This window comes from Cricetulus griseus, chromosome 3, assembly GCF_003668045.3.
Source record: "Cricetulus griseus strain 17A/GY chromosome 3, alternate assembly CriGri-PICRH-1.0, whole genome shotgun sequence".
Taxonomy (NCBI): Eukaryota; Metazoa; Chordata; class Mammalia; order Rodentia; family Cricetidae; genus Cricetulus; species Cricetulus griseus.
This window is the reverse complement of record NC_048596.1, coordinates 65,846,018-65,866,409: the sequence shown is the minus strand read 5'-3', so window position 1 is coordinate 65,866,409 and position 20,392 is coordinate 65,846,018. Positions and strand designations below refer to the sequence as shown.

At 43.7% G+C, this 20,392-nt stretch overlaps 1 protein-coding gene across 2 annotated transcripts in view; it reads left to right on the top strand.

Annotated features, from left to right (window-relative positions):
- Window positions 1-20,392, top strand: part of LOC100773370 (dedicator of cytokinesis protein 1) — a 495,025-nt gene that overhangs the window by 393,922 nt on the left and 80,711 nt on the right. For both annotated transcript variants that reach the window (XM_027409107.2, XM_027409106.2), the window contains exons 30-32: window positions 3,678-3,756; window positions 7,100-7,200; window positions 14,979-15,037. In XM_027409107.2, the coding sequence (XP_027264908.1) occupies window positions 3,678-3,756; window positions 7,100-7,200; window positions 14,979-15,037 (239 nt within the window). The remainder of the gene's footprint in view (window positions 1-3,677; window positions 3,757-7,099; window positions 7,201-14,978; window positions 15,038-20,392) is intronic.

Genomic DNA, 20,392 nt, shown 5'->3' with positions numbered 1-20,392 from the left:
GAGGAGAAAATGGAATAATGCTCAGCTACAGCTGCCAAGCCTCATCAGAAGCATGGGCAACAAAAACCTGAAAATAATTGAACCCTGCCATAGAAAGTCAGCTTAGGAAGCAGGGGCTCCAGACACAGAGAGAAAATGCCAAGTACTTGAGCTGATATGAGTCAGTTTGGTCTTCTAGGCCACCTTAGCCATTTGTTTGCCATCAACCCACCTGTCTACCCATTTATTCATCTACCCACCCATCCACTCACAACTTACCCCACTCATCATCCACTCATCTCTTCATCTGACCACCTACCTGTCCATTTATCCATCCACCCCACTGCTCGTCCACTCATGCATTCATCCATACACTCTTGTGTCTGTCCATCACACACTCATTTACCATTCACCCACTCACATTACATCCACCTACCCATTCATCCATTTACCCATTGGCCCTACCTACTCATTCGTCCATCCACCTTTCCATTCATCTACCCTCCCATCCAACCAACCCCTATAAGCAGACAAACCCAGTGTATTTGAGTACCTACCATTTACCCATTGTCAGAGAGGGGAGTGTTTCCTTTCTGTTTCTTCTAAGTCCACTCCAGCAGTGTAGAGCAGAGACAGAATCACCAGTGTGTAAAGGCATCCCTCTCTGTTTACCCTCCATCCCCCTTCCATAAGGTCACTTCCGCTCAAAACCAACTGAGATCTTGCTGTGTTGGGCACACTTGGAGGAAAGCCTTATTCTATATAGTCTAATAAGACATCATGAATCTCTCTACTTGAATGATTTGGGATCCTCTTCACACCCCTCTATGACCCAAAGCAAGTTTTGTGCAAAAGCTCCTGATATTATTTTCTGCATTTATGCTCCCTAGTTTGAGATTTATTAGAAACAACATAGGATTACGATGCCTAATAGGTCATCCTACCCAAAATAGCCACTGCTTATGTTTCCTTTTGTCTAGTTAGCTAATTGGTTTGTTTCTGGAAGACTAGGAGCATAGCAGCTTTTTCATGCCATCTCTGTGAACTGTTGGGTATTATTTATACATGTCCCCGATGGGTCTGTGCAAGTCGCACTACCCTGATGCACTGAGCCCATGCTCCATTTTATCTTGTTTACAGCATTGATTGTAGTGTTTATTTGATCATTTACCTAGTTTTCTTCATGCAACTTGTATTCTGTGTTATTTTGGAGTTTTGTCCTAGCTTTTTAAAAAATTTATGGGGAATCTAAATTATAGAATCTATCTTTCAGCACTGCTCTTTCTCAGCTGACAGTTCATTAAAAAAAAGTTTTTTGTTCAGCCTTCATATTGTTTCAGCCTGACATTGTTTCTTTTTCTTTAAAGAGGGGGGCATTTTGAGAAATATCTTTATTTAACTAGCTGAAACTGTTCCAGAGCTTAATTAGAAGTAGCATATTGCAACTGTTTGGCTGTTATCTAGAGGCAAAATAATTACCCTGTAATAATAATCCATGTTGTGCTAAACCCATCGTTATTGTCATCAAGGGCTGGGTACATCAACTTACAGCTCTTAAGTTGTACAGTACTCTGGGGAATGTCCACAAAAGCTGAAGGAGAAAAAAATTAGAAAAGTTACTGTAGCTATCTAATCTTGGAGTTCTTAGACTTGATGTAAGCCCTTTCCTGTGAGAACAGGAAATTGTGTCCCTTTTAGGCAGGGTCTGTGGTTTCTGTTACTGCAGTATGTGGCCCATATCTGGACACAAAGGCCAAGACTCAGGTATATAAGGAAACTGTCTTTTAACCTGTGTTGTACTCCTGAGGGCTGAGCCTAGCATGACATGTACCAGCCCAAGACTAAAGGCTACCCAGCAACAGCACGCTTCTTACATACACAAGGCATGGACTCAGTTATGTGCTCCATGTAACAATCTGTCAGGATGTCCAAACACCATGCATTCAGCTTTAATGTAATAACTAAGTCAGTTGCAGAGTTCATCACCAAGAGCTATATCTCAAACATAACTTGGCATCCTAGATTTGCAATATTCTGGCCAATGGATGCTGCTGCCTAGTCTGGGCTCTTGGTTAATGGACAAGGCAATGATCCCCACGGTCCTCCATTACAAGACACTTAAAAACACCCATTCTTCCAATCTGGTTATGTCTTCATGTCTCCAGGGAAGAATACAGATAACTGTCTGTTTCTTTAGTGAGTGAGATAGCAAGCTCCACCATGGGCCATGCAGCAGGCCTGTGTGCCGTCCTGCTGTTTGGCTTTCTGATGGAATTATGTCTACAGCTCCTGACTCACAAAGAGTGAGAAAGTGCAGAAGAGTGACAGGAAGTGCTATAAAAAAAAAGGGCACTGTCAGAGGCTTCTTGAAGCCCTAGGTGGAGGGTCCTTTCCTTCCTCCCCTTTACTCCTAAGACCACTAGCCTTTAGTGACCTCTGTGGTGGCAGGACCTAGGGAGCTGCAAGCATGCTTAGTTAAAGAGATACTGCTGTCAGAGAATGGGGATTTCAAGTAACCCAGATTTCCCTCACATTTTAGTTGCTTCCTGCTGTCTAAATGAGGAGAAGTAATTAAGTTTATTATCTGTGACCTAATGCTAATTCCTCTTGCATCCTTGCTTTGTACAAAGGGAGAATGCCATTTACAAAGAAGTAGCCGGACTAAGCTTTTCTGTTGTCAGCGCTCTCCGGGGTTATAAAACAAGTCTACCGAGTGAACAAGCTGGGGAAAGACAGTACTCCAGAGTCCTCACTGACAGCCCAAATTGCACACTTTATCATAGAAAAGTAGAAGTCAAGGTGCTGGAAACTGGACAATGTTGGGACTGGGGAGATAGCTCAGTGGGGTCCAACCCTTGCTGTACAAGTATTTACCCCTGGGTTCAAATCTTCCTCATCTATGTAAAATGCCATGTATTTTGGTATGGCCGTGTACACTGGTTACTCTGGCACTAGGTAGGTGGAGGCTAAGAGAGGATCCCCGGGGCTTGCCAGCCACCATCCTAGCTCCAGGTTCAAAGACTTCTTCCCTGTCTGAAGGGACTAAGGTAGAGAATGAAAGATGGGGATATCCAATGCCTTCACTCTGCCTCCCTGTGCCCACACCACACACACCAAGAATCAAAGGATCACATGCCTATAAAATTCTTGTGAGGTCACTTTCTTATCTACGAAAGCCTTTTTAATTTTCTTTTATTAAGAGAACAATGATTGAAATTAGATAAAGGGCAGATAGTACTGATAATGGCTTGTCCCTTCAAATACAGTAACATTGTTGCAAATCACACTAAGCCTAGTAACTTGCACATGAAGAATGCTTTTAAACCCAAGGCCATGGAACTAAAGGATTTGATTATGAAGCAGTAAGACATTGTAACTCAGGAAAGTATTTTATTTGCACCTTTTCTTCCTTTTTTTGAAAAGTTGGGTATTTTCGTGATACGTGTTAAATGTTCCTTTCAGAAGCTGTTATTTTGGTCTGTTTCTTTCATTCTCCATGTGCTAATTTCCTTGATTAATTTGGAGAACATCTGTATATAATTCCGAGAGTTTTTCACTGGCAAAGCCTCCCAACTTCACATAGGACTTAGAGACTTCACATTCTCAACAGTCTGGAATCCTATCTAATTGAAATGCCAAACCTACAAAGGTGCCAAAGCCTAACTGTGTAATTATGCCATTTTCTCTTGATCTTTCAGAGTCTTCCTGCGTGCAATTAATCAGTATGCAGATATGCTGAACAAGAAATTTCTGGATCAAGCCAACTTTGAGCTGCAGGTAAAAGGATGCAGACAGCACCTTCATGGGAGAATCATGTTAAAACAAAGGGCTGGCCAGTCCCAGTCATTTATAGCTCTAATCCCTGGATCCTAATCGGCCTCTCACGGGAGGTGTGGAAATGGAACCCAAGGAGTGAAAATTATGCTCCCATTGTATTTGCTCCATTTAGCAAGTTAGGAAATAGAGTTGTTTCTAAGAGAAAGTACTGAATCAGAGTGGCAAGGAGAGGCTGTCCTGGCAGGAGGCAGGCAGGCCACCGAATGCCACTATGCCTGGCTGCCAGCCTCATCTCAAATTGTCCTAAGACAGAATGAAGGGTTCAGTGGAGGAGAATCGGGTGTGCTTCACTGAGCTAATTGCTTCTGAAACTCTCTCCCCCTCATACTCTCTGGCTTTGTGCCACCTGTAGTGTCCATAGTAAGTTCTCCTGTTTCAAATACCTCTTCTGCATATGCCCCGCCTAAGTATGTGTGGAGGGGTACTGGGGCGGGAACCCTTGTGCATGCTAACTAGGCCCTGTACCAACTAAGCCACATGCCCAGCCTAGCAACATTACTTTTAATTTTTTTCTCTTTTACCTTTTATTGTTTTTCTCTGCTTGAAGCTTGTTTTCATATGTCATAAACAAAGATTCACATGCGGTAAATGAGTTGTTAGGAAATATTTCCTCTCCTCTTTGTAACCCTCATCCCCTCTCTGCAGGAGTAACTTGTACCTAACCGTTCTGCGCACTCTTCCTGACACCAGATGCATTTATGTGGGCCGATGCTTGATTTCATCTTGCCATTAACATGGGCTGGTTCATGCTGAGTGTTTTACAGTCGTGTCCTACTCCATGGCATGAACGTGCCTGCACTTACTCAGCTGCCCTTGCAAAATGGCTTCTGCTTCCCACTGTCCTGAGCCAAGCGTCCATGGATCTCAATGCATGCACGCCTAGAAAAGGCTGATTGCTGGCAAAACAAGATGAATGTTTTAAGCTTGATGGACAGTGTTGAAATGCCCTCCTAAATATGTTTTATCAGTAGCACCCTCACCAGCCATGTGATGTGTGTGTGTGTGTGTGTGTGTGTGTGTGTGTGTGTGTGTGTGTGCGCGTGTGCACGCGCGCGCGCACGCACGCGCGCATTTATAAAATTTTTATTAATTTTCTTCTTTGAGAATTCCATCCATGTATGTAACACATTCTCATTACTCTCACTCACCAATCTTAGTTTCTCCTAGCTCCCTCCCACCACTGTCAACCTCCCTTCCACATTACATGTGTCATTCTCACATTTCTGTCTTTTGTGTTTTGTCTTATGTCCCACTGAGCTAACTGGGACAGCCTCACTAGCCTCTTTTGAGGGAAGCAACCCCTTACAGCCTTTCCTTAGAATTTTGGATTCTTGTTTACCTGAATTTTTCTGGTTGCTACATTTTTATGACCAGTTACACTGAGCATATTTTTCAGCTGTGGGGCTTTTTGCTGTGACCTCTCTGGCCATTTCTTTTGCTTGTGTTGGATGTTTGTGTTTTTAATAAGTTGGGACTCTTGGTATAGCCTATTCATGGGTTTAAGTTTATTATATTAAAATGTTTAACTTTCCTGTAGTCAAACCTGACATTTCTCTTGTGATTATGTGGTCTTGGGTGTAGTGTAGTTAAATCCTTAATTGCCTTAGTGTTGTAGATTGAGTTATTTATAATGAAGTTAATATCAGCAATTACCTTTTTGTCTTTTCAGTTATTTAATCTACATAAGATTCTGTAGCTAGTGTTAGGATCAGGGTCCAGCTTTACTCTTCCTCCCTTTTAGTTCATGATTGGGTTCCTCTGTCTCCCGTGGTTTAACATGCTGCCTTTGGCCAAATTGCAAATCATATGAAGTCTGTTTTCTGCATTGTTACCACAATGGCTTCAGCTCTGTAGACAGACAGTGGAATCTGCACCTCCCAGTTTTATTTTTGTTTGTTTGTTTGTTTTTTGGTTTTTCGAAACAGGGTTTCAATGTGTAGCTTTGGAGCCTATCCTGGCACTCACTCTGGAGACCAGGCTGGCCTCGAACTCACAGAGATCTGCCTGCCTCTGCCTCCCAAGTGCTGGGATGGAAGGTGTGCGCCACGAACACTCGGCCCTCCCAGTATTGGGTAGTATTGCCCTACCCCAAAAAAATTTCCAGGCAATGGTGGTACATGCCAGCACTCTGGAGGCAGAGACAGGAGGCAGGCCTGGTCCACAGAGCTAGTTTCAGGACAGTGCTAAGGCTATACAAAGAAACTCTGTCTCAAAAAACTAAAATAATAATAATAATAATAATAATAATAATAATAATAAATAAAGTTGCCATGGCCCTTTTTGTGTGTTTCTTCTTGCACATGTAGTTTAAAATCAGCTAGTTGGGCACTTTTGAAAATCAAGTTGCTAGGATGTTAAGTGGAATTACTGGACTTGGGAACTTAGAAAAGTTACAGCATTTGAGGGAAATTTTTTTGCAGTCTGTCTTTCTCCCATCCTCTTCGGGTCTTCTTCATCTAGTTTTCATTAAACTCGGAGCACTCGGAAGTTAAGGACATCTGCTCAGCTTCAATCCCACTGGAGCTGTGAGCATCGGGGGACCAGTGTATTCTGGGTAGTTCTGTGGTGGTCAGCAGCACTGTGGGCAATGCCATTTCCTAGGAAGAACCAGATGAAGGGACCACACACAGTCTTAATTCCTGGGGATTCTCTAGAATCCCTACCTTTCACAGGTCATTAAACTCAGAGTTGGTAATGAGAATGTCTTATCTTTATGTGACTCTTTGTAGCTATCACATTTGAATATTATCCCTGGTTTGTAAATGAGAAAAACTGGCATCAAAAATGTCTTTCAGAGATCATCCTGCAAATCACATACAGTCCATAAATCCTTGAAATGGAGGCTTCATCTTTTTACATGTTTTCCCTAATTATCTGGTGTATGCATAATTTTGGTATAATAAAAAGTCGTAAATCGTGCAAGTGTATACTGTTCTTCAGAGAGGGGCTCCATCACGTGCTAACAGAGCTAAAACCACACAGTACTCAACTCGTGCTCAGCACATCACATCTATAGCCACCATTCCTGTGCCTTCCAGGAAGCCTACCCAGGTAAATGCTACTAACAACCTCGTGTTATTGGCGAAGAAACTGAGGCACAGACAGAGGTTAGAGGAGTTGCTCTGGTAAATCAACCTCATACTCAGCCATGAATCACACCCGGAGGGCTGGCTTGCACCGCTATATTTTTTAAGGATTACCAGGATGATAATTGCCCAGAGCTTTCTGATATCCATTGTTAAGCTATTCTACAACTTAGCATCTCCTGTCTTTTGATTTTCAGCTGTGGAACAACTATTTTCACCTAGCTGTGGCTTTCCTCACTCAAGAGTCCCTGCAGCTGGAGAATTTTTCAAGTGCTAAGAGAGCCAAAATCTTCAACAAGTAAGTCATCCCCCTGCTCTGCCGCTGCGGGCAGGAGCCTCTTGCTTATTACCCTAATTTCCATGTCTCCTCTAAGCCAACTGGGTACAAATTGAGATGTAATCACAGTGTAATGAAAGGGTGGTTTCAAATCACAAATCCAGCGTCGCCTTTGTAACCCGTGAATCAAGATCTAAAAATTGCCGGATTCATCCTGGGAGGTTCAAAGTCAGTGTGATTGGAGATGGTTAGCGCTTCACAGCATTTGAGTTTCTGGAGATAATGACTTTTGCTGAGCACTTCTCTGATGTCATTACACTTGTGGTTTACTTTATTGCTTAGTTTTCCAATTGTGCTTCTACAAAAGAGGGTTCTGATGAAAGCCATCAATGCTGCTGGGATTGTCCATCCTGCTGAAGCAGTACCATCCATGGTTTCCTTCTTGACACAAATAGCGTCTGTCTTCCTCTAGGTAGTAGGTTTGAGTGGACTAGACTAGCCTGTGTGTCACTGAAGAAGCTTCATGAAGGCCAAGACCCTTGGGCAGCTCTGTGATGCTAGAGGGCAGCCTAAATGATCCCGTTCCCATGTCAAGAAAGAAGATAATGGACTGAGGAGATGACTCAGTAGACCAGATGCTTGCTGCTCAAGCATAAGTGTCTGAGTTCAAGTTCCCAGAACACATGTAAAGCCAGGCACAGTAGTGCACATCTGTAATCCCAGAGCTCATGCGGTATGATGAGAAAGAGAAACAGGACAATCCCCACAGCTTTCAGGCTTACACAGCAGCAAACTAGAAATGGTTTCTCAAAGAACATGGAAAGGGAAGTCCAATACCTCTGATCTTCACATGTATGTGCTCACATGTTCTCTCTCTCTCTCTCTCTCTCTCTCTCTCTCTCTCTCTCTCTCTGCCTGCCTCTCTCTCTCTCTCTTTTACACACACACACACACAATTTACAGAGAAAGGGAAAAAAATGGTTGCTTAGGTTCTTTCCCAAGGTCTTGGTATCCTAAGGTTTTAGCTTCTCTCCTGCCTCAGTTCCACTAATGTCACCCTGTTACCAGTTTCCTTTCAATGGGGAGTCCCCAGAAGATTCTGAAATGGTGCCCATATTTCTGGGCCATCATGTTTATAATGCCTCTGCAATATTCCAACTGTACCTATGCTTTGCAGAGTCCGTATGAGTTGCTGAGAGGATGCCAAGGGAGCCTTGGAATAAGAAGCTGCTCTGCTTCTCTTAGTCAAGCAGTTTGTGTCTCCCTTACTGGGAAATGGAAAGCACATGATCCCTGGAAAACCTTGGGTCTGAGGTAGATTCAGGTCCTCCAAATCATGCCCTCAGGACTGTGCACATGTGGCCTGTCAGCGCCTCTAGGGCACATCTGAGTGGACAACCTCTGTCTTATTTTTTCCCTGCCTGGTCTGCCTCACCATGGCTCAGAAAAGTAGAGGTTTCTAAAAGCAGAAGACCTACTTATTCATGTTTTGAGTACCTGGGTGTAAACCACACACACACACACACAAAAAAAAAAAAAAAAAAAAAAAGAAAGAAAGAAAGAAAGAAAGAAAGAAAGAAAGAAAGAAAGAAAGAAAGAGACAAACTCGTCATGCCCAGAACCGAGTATAACAATCTCCAAATAAGAGGAAGATTTGCTTATAAACCCCAAAGAAAAGACCTCATGGAATCAAAGTCCACAATAAGAAAATGATGCCATTCCACCTTAACCCATCCTTGGTACTCGTGACCACCAGAGACAGACATCAGGAGAATGCTGCTTTGACTATCATCTACCCTCCCCAAGCTTTTTACATTTTTTGGTTTCAGAAAATATAAATACAATAAAAAGATTTCACAGTCATTTGGACAACATTAATATGTCACATGACTTCAAGGGACCTCCATGCTCAGGACCCAACTTGTTTTGGGGGAGAAACAATTCGTGAATTGCTTTTGCAAGTTTTTGTTTTGTTGTTTGTTTGTTTGTTTGTTTGTTTGTTTGTTTGAGACATGCTCTTTCTTCATAGCCCTTGCTGTCCTGGAACTCACTATATATGTCAGGCTGGCCTCAAAGGCACAGAGATACTCTTGTCTCTGCCTCTGGAGTGCTGGGATTAAAGGTGTAGGGCACTAAGCACAGTGCTTATGCAAGTATTTGCAAGAGATTCCCTCTTTCAATGACATCACAGCAGGGGGAGGGGACATTGAGTGGACAAATCCAACTCTTTTACTTACCCAGTTTTTCCCTTGTGAAATCTAGTACCACCTAAGATGAATCAAAATATCACAAAAATAAAACTATCCCTATTTCATCAGACATTTGGCTTTTGAGGTGCCAAACTATAGATGGGATTTTTGAGGGAAGCTAAGAAGAATTAAATGTGATATGGCAAGTCCTGTTTTACAACATGGTCTAATCAGAAGGTAGGATTCTATATTGTAGAGAATATGATCAATTCAGTCCTCGTGCTAATTTTTTTCCAGAAAATTCAAATTGTTCCAAGTAAGTTCACTTTAAGGATTAGAGGGAGACCCAGGGAAAAAAAGCCTCATAAGCAGTAGCCCTGTACCACCTTTGTGTTGGCAAAGCTAATTAGATAAATTGATGAGGCATTGTCTTGGGGAGCATAGTAAATGACACATCAGCCTTGTGTCTAACAGGGCTCATTCCCAGCAGTCTAATCCCCTCCTACCTATTGTGGGTTTTTGTTTGTTTGGTTTGGTTTGGTTTTTCCACTAAGATAGAAATATCCCATCCTACCCACAAGCCCAATTCTTGGTTACCTTTCTTTTCTTTCTCTCTTGTCCTAACCATCTACCCTTTGGCACTCTAGCCACAGATACTGTATTCCTCCAGAACCTCTGACCAAGTAACAAGGAACTAAATCAGGATGAAACATCCAGTGATCTTGATTGCTTTCCCCAAGTCCTTCAACACTGATGTTCCTCAACCTGTGTCTTGGTCACTAACACAAAGTTTGTATGCTTTGTAAAATGTTACCATTATGCTGGGCGGTAGTGGCAGACGCCTCTAATCCCAGTACTCAGCAGGCAGAGGCAGGCAGATCTCTGTGAGTTCGATGCTATCCTTGCTTACAAAGCTACACAGAGAAACTCTGTCTTGAAAAAAAGGTTGCCATTAGCTCATCATCTTGGAGGTAAGAGACTTCTAGGACATGAGGCCAGCATTTTTTCAGCTTCTGTTATGAGTCTTCTGCTTCATAATAGCATGGTAGTAAAGCATGAAGAGGACGTGAGGAGTCCAGAGGAGTGTTCATGAGAGAGAGAACCAGGCAGATTTGCTTTATAAATGCGTACTTTTCCCATGACTCATCTATTCTTGGAGACCTAACTCTGTCCTGAGAGATCTAACTCACTCTCAAGAGATCTGACTAAGTCATCTTGGGAGAACCAAGCCAGGTTCTTGAAAGACATTTATCCATCCCGAGGGTAGTATTTTTATGATATAACCACATCTAGATGCCTTAATGTCTGCCGTCTCTCTGGCCTGTTATCTTGGAGACCAAGCTTGTAGCCCAGGGACCTTTAGAGACCAGAGTGTTCAAATCACGGCACTCCATCTTCAAGAACTCCATCTCCTTCTCCCCAGAACTTCATTCTAGGCTTGCTTCTGCCTCTCCAGCCTGGTTCCTTCTCTGGTCTAGACATCTGCACCCACACATCACATGTCAGAGCCCCTCCAATCTCAGTCATAGTATTCATGTTTTATTCTCTCCTTAGAAAAACATTTTTCAGATAATAGATCCTAATTGTTTACTGGACCAGATACTAAGTAGATGGGTCATTGCTTATGTTCCCTGGGTTCACCTGCCATAAGAGTGGGCACAAAGAAGTCACAATTTGCCATCCATTAATTATGGAGGCCACAAGTCTGAAATCAAGACGGTGATGGTGTAGGCTATTTTACTAGGGGAGGTTCTATTAACTTCGGCTGGCTGTCCCCAGTCCTTCAGCATTCCCTAGCCTGTGTTGTAACTGCACTCTCTGTTCATCTCCATATTAGGTTCTTTTCATGTCTTCCTGTGTGTCTGTGACTCTTGGTGTGCCCTCCTTATAGGAACAGCTCTTCTTGCATTTAGGGCCCACTCTCCTCCAGTGTGGCTTCATTACAACTAGGTTACATTGCACAGATCCTATTTCCAAGTAAGGTCACACCTACAGGAATCATGTGTATAAGATAATGCAGGTAACCTGTGTGATTCTGGGATTGGAAGCTGTCTCTCCTACCATGATGTATGTCTCCTGAGACCTGTGGGTCTTGTTGGAGTTCTCGGTAAGTGATGGCTAAATGACTCAGTCTAATGACCCTTGCAACCACGAGCGAGATGCTGTGGTTAAGGCAAGCCCTTTAAATTGCAGCATCTCCTCACTGGAGTGTTGACTGGGGCAGAGTACCACCCTACTCTCACCATTCAGAACAGCCCCAAGGCAAGCATCAAGAGTTGTTTCCCTATGTGGTGAAAGAAAGTGAGGATCTGAGGGCTCAGGTAGTTTGCCCCACTGTGCTCAGATTCAGGTTCTAGTTGGCCTTATCCCTTATGAGGGCTGAATGTGGTGGATGTAATTTTCTCTTCTTGGGTTAAAGATGCAGGAGTCCAAGTGCTGGTATTAAGCCTGGATGTAGGATCTCAGAACTTCCTGGACTAGGGCAGTGCTTTCTCTCAAGCCAGTTTTCCTGTGCTCACTGAGGGGTGGGTGGACACACAGGAGTGAGGTCACCCAAGCTCATCACCCTGAGTCCTGGGTTCCTCATTGGTAGAGTGACATGGCACTGTAAGAATGATATGAGATAGAAGCGCTTTGGAAGAAAATGTGACACCCAGTCTCAGGAGTGTGTACAGTGCAGGGAACAATGTGGGCTTGAGATCTGAGTTCTTGGACTCTTTTCTCTCTTTGCCCTATAACCGAAGCCAAGTCATCCAGCTTTGCCCTGCAGGCTTGGGCGAGCTCCCTGACTCTGCACTGTGAAAGAGCCACTTAACTGTGATCCCAGCAATTGCCCCCAGCTCTGAGGTCTGCCTCCAGGAAATGAGCTTCAAACAGACACTCTCAATCATCATCATTTTTCTCATCCAAGAGAAGAAAGTGGAAGTATTCCCCGAAAGCCCTCTTGAGGTCTGGTGACAGCTGCTTCCCTGTTTGGGAATTACTAGGAAGTTTGTATAGATTCATCAGATCTGCCTTCTTATTAAATGCAAAGGAAGGATCAAGCCTGCTGCCAGGGAACTCCAGTCCTGCCCTTCACCATGCTGCTCCCTCCTTCTTATCTGGGTTTCCAGGCATCTTGTCTTATTTGACTGTTAAAAGGTAGTTTCAGCTTCTTGTGCTGTAGGCCTGCCTCTCATGAGAATTGCCTGCTCTGCTCAGTGCCAATCCCCTGGTTCTCAAATACTGCCATGCCAAATCATCACCTTAGTCCAGAAAGCAGAAGGGAGAGGAGAAACCCATCCTTCAGCAAGGGAGAGTCGTCGTGCTGACTAGCAGGCACAGACCTCTTCATTTCCACAACAGCTGAGAAAGGTGGCTCACCATCAGGAGTCACAAATATTAAACCTTCTACTGGCAAAATAAATCCCAGAGCTTCTTTTAAACTGTTAGAATTGTAATCAGTAGAAGACCTGAGAGAAAGAGTTGAGTCGAGGGCAGAGAAGCAGAGACGCCCATGAAGCCTACTGGTAGACATTCTTGTGTTTTGAGAAGAAACCCTTCCCATAGCCTGGGTGCAAGATGCTCAAATCCAGAGTTAATGATACCACTTGTGGTACCCCTGGCATCATAAGTGCATTGAGGACATGGACACATGATCGAAGAGGCTAGAGAGCTGAGGGTGTTTGTGTTCTGCAGCCACCTGCCGCAATGCTGTGTGCCCCAGTCTTGTCTGAGGCCTTGTAGCTGAAAATGACTAGTTCATTAGCCTCAGAAGAAAAGTCAGGGCTGGGTCTGAATGTGATTTCTTTCCCCCTGATAAATGCCAGAAGATGCCAAGTTGACAGGCTGCCATGATGCCAACTGCTTCTTGCCGGGGCCCAGGTGGCAGTGGCTGCCGAGAAACCTCAAAAAGATTAACAACTTAATGTGTTCAGGTCCCAGAACCCTTGAGCAATTTGAAGGGAGAGTAAAGCATGGAAGGGTGTGTCCCTGTCACCCTTGATCCCAAACTGACAGGATTTGCTGGTAGTATGTCTTCACTGGCTGGATCAGGCCTCCCGTTGCTGTGGAAGGGAGTCCGCTTGACAGCAAATCCACCGATTTACTGAGAATACCTGTCCATTTTCACTGGCTTGCTGGGCTGGGTCTGGAGGTCCCAGCTTAGCCCAAGAGGAAGTAGCAGCCCTCCTGGTTCTGTTGTTTCACCTGTACCTGGATGTCTTACATGCCATGGTTGGGGCCATCATACATATGCATATACATTAGTTAGCATACAAAGTAATGGGTTTGTGACTCTGTGTGTGTGTGTGTGTGTGTGTGTGTGTGTGTGTGTGTGTGTGTGTATCATTACAGTTTGTTCTTATCCACCCTCAATGCCCTTCCCCAAGACCCCAAGACCACTCCTTTGATTTCCTTCCTACTCTCAATTCTGTCCTCCTATTTTTTAGCTTATATACCATTACCCACTCCTATTTTTCCCTCCTTTTAGGTCTCGTGCCCTCCCATATCATATCCCACTTTCTATTTTCTTTATATATATATGTATATAATATGGGGAAGAGTATTTATACTTATATATATGTATATATATGCATACATGGATATGAAAAGAAGTACATGTGTTACCTATACACATATATGCCTATGTATATGTATATGACAGAGCACTCATAGAGAAAGCATGTGTATGTAGTTTGGATTACATTTTTTTTTTTTTTTTTTTTTTTTTTGCTGCTGAAATGAACATGCCACCGTAACCCTCCTGCTGTGAGTGACAGACAGGTGCTTAGGGCACCAGAGACTTTAATAAGGTGGCAGCCAGCTGGGAGTTGTTGATTTAGCAGCCAGGATGCTTGCCTGAAGAGCCAGGGCACCATCATCTGTGATCAGCTTTCCTTGGCGCCTCAGCTGCCACAAGGACGAACGAAGCAAGCTCGGCGATACAGCTGCTCGGCTGCAATGCTGTATGATAATTTCACAAATTATTATTTTTAATATAATCAGCTTTTTCCTTAGGCACTAAAAAGAAAAAGTTAAATTGCTCACAAACTAATAAAGGTTTATCTTCTGAAGCATCAAATTCTGTTTACTCATGAAACACACACCTCCTCTCTTTGCCCACCGGGAGGAAAATTAGCATTTATTTTCCCAGATAAACAAAAAACTGGTGGAATGTTTGTTGACATATTTGGATGTTAAGCTTTTGCTTACATTTAAAATGATAAAGAAGAATGAGGAAATTTGGAAGCAGCGTTCCCCAACTCTAGGGTTTCATTTTCCTGTGGGGAGGCTGCTGCTTCTGTGGATAGGATGCTCTCCGGTGCCTGGATGTGCTAACAGCAGCAAGCATGGAAAACAAATTCCCTTAGGACCAGGAGCCATGTGACTGAAGAGCACAAGATGCTCTGGCTGTTTTTCACAGCTTCTCCTCTCTCCCTCAGGGATGCACTGTGCGCTGTCACCTGGGATGAGCCAGACTCCCACTGGAGCTCTCCTTGAAATCCTGCTGGTGGCAGATATAGGTGGAAATCTGACACCACCTTCATCTGAGTCCATGATGGAAGCTTGGAGATGGACTTCTAGAGACTCTGTAGACTAACATGGCATCTCTCTTTCTCCGGTTTCTAGGTATGGAGACATGAGGAGGCAGATTGGCTTCGAGATCAGAGACATGTGGTACAACCTGGGTGAGTAGCTGGACATCATCTTGGGGATGGGTTGAGCACCTTGAGTTCCCTTTGTGTTGTGACACTGGCCCCATTTTCCAGTGTTGATACAGTGTGTATGCACACACGTCCTTCAGGACTGTCCGCCTTATTTGAGAGCAGGATCTCTCATTCACTTCTAACTTGCCAAGTTGGCTAGGGACCTGCTATCAGGCCCCGGGGATCCACTTGTCTCCACCTCCCCAGCACTGGGGTTAAAAGCATGAGTCACCTTACCCAGGTTTGTTTTTTATGGTTCTGGGTTTGAATTCAGGTCCTCCTCATTGTTGTACAGCAGGTACTTTACCAACTAAGCCATCCCCCTAGCCCCTTGGGATATCTCAAAGACCTTAATTCCTTCTCTTCCTAGGATAGCAATCATTGTTCCTTGCTCAGTTCCATTTTCAGTAAGGAAAACAGATTAAAGGGGGAGAAAAGAATCTCCCTGTGGCAAAAATGGAAATCAAGAAAGCATACTCTGCTATCAGGTAGACATGTAGCTTGGACTGCTCCTAAATACTGCTCTGCTTTGGTTTGTATTTACTGGAAGTCATTTACCAGACTGTGACATTTGCCATAACTCATTGTGTTCAGTTGTGCAGAATCTACCTTCTAAAAGGTTTATTCACATACTCAAACTCTGTATTTGCTTACCCTGCCACCAGGTGGTGGTAGCATGGTGTGCTGATGCCACCAAAGCAGTGAGAGATCTGTTTAATGATAATATAAAACAAACCTAACTTTATCCAGGAATTAATTTCTTAACATAATGTTCCCAGTACGTTTCATCAGTCACAAGAAGGAATTCTCTATTAAAATCTTAACCAAGGACCAGCAAGATGACCCTGTGCCTCAAGAGACTTCCCAACAAGCCTAGTGACCTGAATTTGATCCTAAGACTCATGTGGTTGAAAGAGAGAACCAACCCCTGCAAGTTTTCCTCTGTCTATGCTATGATGCACATGCACTCCGATGTACACACACACACACACACACACACACACACACACACACACAAATGGGGGCTGCAGAGATGGCTCAGTAGTTAGGAACATTGGCTAATCTTTTAAAGGACCTGGTTTTGATTCCCAGCACCCACTTGATGGCTCACAACTATCTATAACTCCAATCCCAGGAATCCAACATCCTCTTCCCTCCCACTCAGGCACTACATGCATGTGGTACACAGATATACAACAGATATACATGCAGGCAAAACACCCATATATATATATATATATAGTGGTAATTTTTTAAAAAACATAGGGCATGTTTTTCTCATAGATAAGTTTCTTAAAGAAATTGGTGACCTAAAAGAACTTGACATCTGTTTTTAATGTTCCTACTGGGAGCCTGGTCATGATACTAGGTCCTTATTGCCATCTTCCTTCTGCACTCAGATTTTATATCAATGTGTTCCAGACCATGGAGCTGTTGCCCAGGTACCTGGAGATCATCCAGGATCAGCATAGGACCTGGAAAGTATAACTAGAAAGACAAGAGTGAAGCATGGGTTTTGATGGAAATGTGGTACTAGGCTCCATCACACACCTGGACACCCTGTGATAGACAGGAGCAGACTTTGCAGGGCTGCACCTGTTACTATGATAGCAGGATCAGAGTGACCTCCCGTCTTATATTTTTAATGCTGACCCCGATCTTTGTGCTCTTATTTTTAGTTTTATTATATTATCTCAATTATATAATAATTGGTTTATTATTTTATACATTTTTTTGAAAATATTCACTCCCACTACCCTCTCTTTTTCCCTCTTACTTCCACTAATACCATTCTGTCCCCCTCCCCCCCACACACACTTTTATGCCCTTTTTTTTTTTTTTTATCTTTTTTGGGTTACTCAGTGAGTTTCTTTAAGGCTCTTACAGAAACATGAGTGACAATTATTTCCAGTAGCATGTGCACATTGCCCATATTTGTCTCACTGGAGATGCCTCTCCTTCCACCAGGAGCCAAACTATGTGTTTATTTTTAAGTATTGTCAGTGGTGCCGCTGAAGCTCCAGAGATTGTCATTGAACCCGACCCCATTTCTTTCCATGTCATTTGCCATGACAGCCATGAAGGAAGGAAACATGGGGCTTTGGGAGGGTGAGGTTCTCCACAGAGCCTCCTCAGGAACCTGCAGTCTCAGACTTTCCTATTCTGTCCCAGAGTGGTGAACTCTCTTGACATCATCTGCCATTATGTTCTAACAAGATGAGCCCAGCAATAGAGACTTTTGATTCACCATGCCAAGAATAAAGCTAACTGAGGGGCAGTGCCCCCCTCCCCAGATTGTTACTCTCTAATGTGAGCATGTGGCTAATGCCTGAGTGTTTCACAGCTTGCTCATCAACAGCAAAACATCAACTTTGGTGTGAGAACAAGTAGGAGATCAAAAGAAAGCCATGACCTTGGCCAACTAAAGAACAAGGATTTGTAATCTGCAAGAAAGGATAACTGCCAGGGTTGGATTCCTGCTAGGCAAATAACTGAGAATTTCATGGGATTTTTGTTTGGTTTTGTTTTTGTTTTGACAAATAGTAAGTCCTTTGCTCCTCCTTGGATCTTCCATGTGCAGGCTCTAGGAATGATTCTGTGGGGTCATCATGGCCAGCAAGGATCCTTCCTGACGCGGTTCCCCAGTGTCCAGGCCTGCCTGCCTGCCTGCCAATGGCACTGTGCAAGTCGCTGCTCTCCAAACTCATAGCACCTCATCATGATTTCCCAGGATGTGCACAACCTATTTTCCACCACATAGCTTCCTGTTTTCTTTGTTTCCAATGGGCTCAGGTTTGGGAATATGTTGGCAGGCACACACAGCCAGTTCTGCCAAGAAAATAAAAATAGAAGTCGGATCAGATGTGTTCCTCACCTCAGAATTAGTCACCTGTCACTCCACTGCTGCACTGGATGCCTTCCTTCCGCCTGCCCTTCCAGTGTGTGTGTGTGTGTGTGTGTGTGTTTGGTCTTTGGAAAGGGGTGTCTCACACAGTGGTGCCCCAGCAGCCCTGCAGGCTGGGACAGCGTAACAGGCCTTTTCTTCCCGGAATGCAACATGTAAAAGAGGAAGTCAAGACCATGCTCTTCCAAAAGAAAAATAGGAAAAAAATGTGTTCATTTACCCTACTCTCCTGTTATTTATGAGAGCTGCTTGGAGGAGGCTTCTGGGGCCACCTCATCTCCCTCTCACCTTGGTTCCACCATCTCTTTTTGTTTATTACATCCAGCTCTCAGGAATCAGCACATGCTCCCTGGCCCAATCTGGCTGGAAGAAAAGTGCTCACAGAGAAACCTTGTTTGCACCTTATTTGGCATGGGCTATTTTTCATGTAGGGATCCCCTTCACTGGTGTTTTGGGGAATGTGCAAACTGATTGCCATTCATTAAGTCTGGATACTGTACAGTGGACCCTAGCAGAAGATGGTAGCAGGTTCTGTTCTGTGATCCTTGTGTGCACAGTTTTTCTACAATTTCCCTGTACAGTGGCTGGATTTCTGAACACCAGAGCTGTTAAGGCAAACATCCAGATACCTGGGAAGGTACTGAGAAAGGCCTGGCTTCTAGAGAAAGCCAGGTGTCACTTTCAGAGGAGTTAGCACTAGATCCTATCACTAGAATAGAAACTCCAGGCAGGTCTTAGGGGTAGAAAATACAACAAGGAGACTGAAGGTAGACTGTTTGGCTTGCACCGTGGTTATAAGAGCCTCACGTACTTCTTTGTTGCTGTCATAAAACACAAGGCCCCCAAAAGCAGCATATAAAGGAAGCAATCCATGTCACCTAAGGTTCCAGAGAGACAGTCAGTAATGGCAGAGGAGGTGTGGCAGCAGGCTGCTGGAACAGGAAGCTGAGAGATTGTATTTCCATCTACACCCAGGAAGCAGAGAAAGCAAACTGGAAGTGGATCAAGGCTGTAAACTCTCAAAACCTGCCCCCAGTGACATACTTCCTCCAGGAAGGCTGCCTCTCCTAAAGGTCCCATAGTCTTCCCAAACAGAGTCATTGACCAGAAAACAAGTGTTCAAATACCTGAGCTATGGTATTTGCAAACCATCACAATCATCCTGCTCTTCCTTTCTCTCCAAAGGAAAAGAAAACTGCAGGACTCCCCTTGACTGTCATTGATCCACATCCAGGTCTGTCATTAGATTTCAGCTTGATGTACATCAGGGGAAACCCAAAATGTGGGTGTCCAAAATAATTAAATAAACAAACAAATGACAAGCATCAGAAAGCCCCACCTACCTTGCTAAATCAGGGTCTATATACTTGTGACAGCTCTGTCCCCAGGGGTGTCACTGCTCAGAGGTCTCAGGCTATTCCAGCCCAGTGTGTTTCCTTTACCAAAAGAGAGGGTGATAATGCATGGGTATAAAGCCCTTATTTTTTTTTTTTTTAGCTTAGTTTTCCAATGGCTGCTCCTGCCTTGTATGATCTTCCCAGCTAGGAACAATAAAAGCTGCGAGTGACAGCTAGAACTTTATGACACTGAAATTACAGTTGATGAACAACTTGCTGTCACGATCTCCTGTTTTCTGAAGCATTGGCTCTGACATCTTTTAGGCATAATACAAGGAAAATGTCACCTGAGGAATTGAATATAATGGTACTTTCAGGGGACCACTTTGCAGCACTTGCCTGCCTTTCCAGAGTGTTAAGCATTAAGGGAAATGGGCAGAATCACACAATTGCAGCTTCAGACAAGATATTAACTATTGAGCCAAATTTGGAAAACTTGGATTCTGATTAAATTCAGGTTCCTTATCAAGGATCACACTTTGTACCAGTGTCCATTCCATAAAAACATCTTTTGGTTTATGAGAATGGTCTGCTTTCTTGTATGGTTATTTATAATAGACACATTTGCTTAATGACTCTCTTGACAGAAGTCTGCATTCGTTGAGCTATAAAGAAAAGCAAATTCCGTATTGTGTTTCCCGATTGTGTCAAAGTATTAATAAGATTAATTAACTCCAGATCAGCTGGCTGGTGTTAATAAGAAAATGTCACAAATAATTCACTCAGGCGTATCGTTTCTCATGCACCCTCCTGTTACGTGCTGGAATGAGACAATGCTAGTTACAGTGCAGTGGCTTGAAGATAAAGGGAGCATTCTAAAATGAAAGATGAGAGATCACTGCCTGGGAGCACCACTCCTGCCTCATCATGTTCCCTCAGCAAGCTGGTGTATTAGTCCTCGTTCTCTAAAGGAATGGAACCGACAGAACAACTGTGCCCTCCCACGTGCGTGCGTGTGTGTGTGTGTGTGTGTGTGTGTGTGTGTGTGTGTCTGTGTGCGCATGTACGTGTGTTTTAGAGTGGCTTACAGGCTGT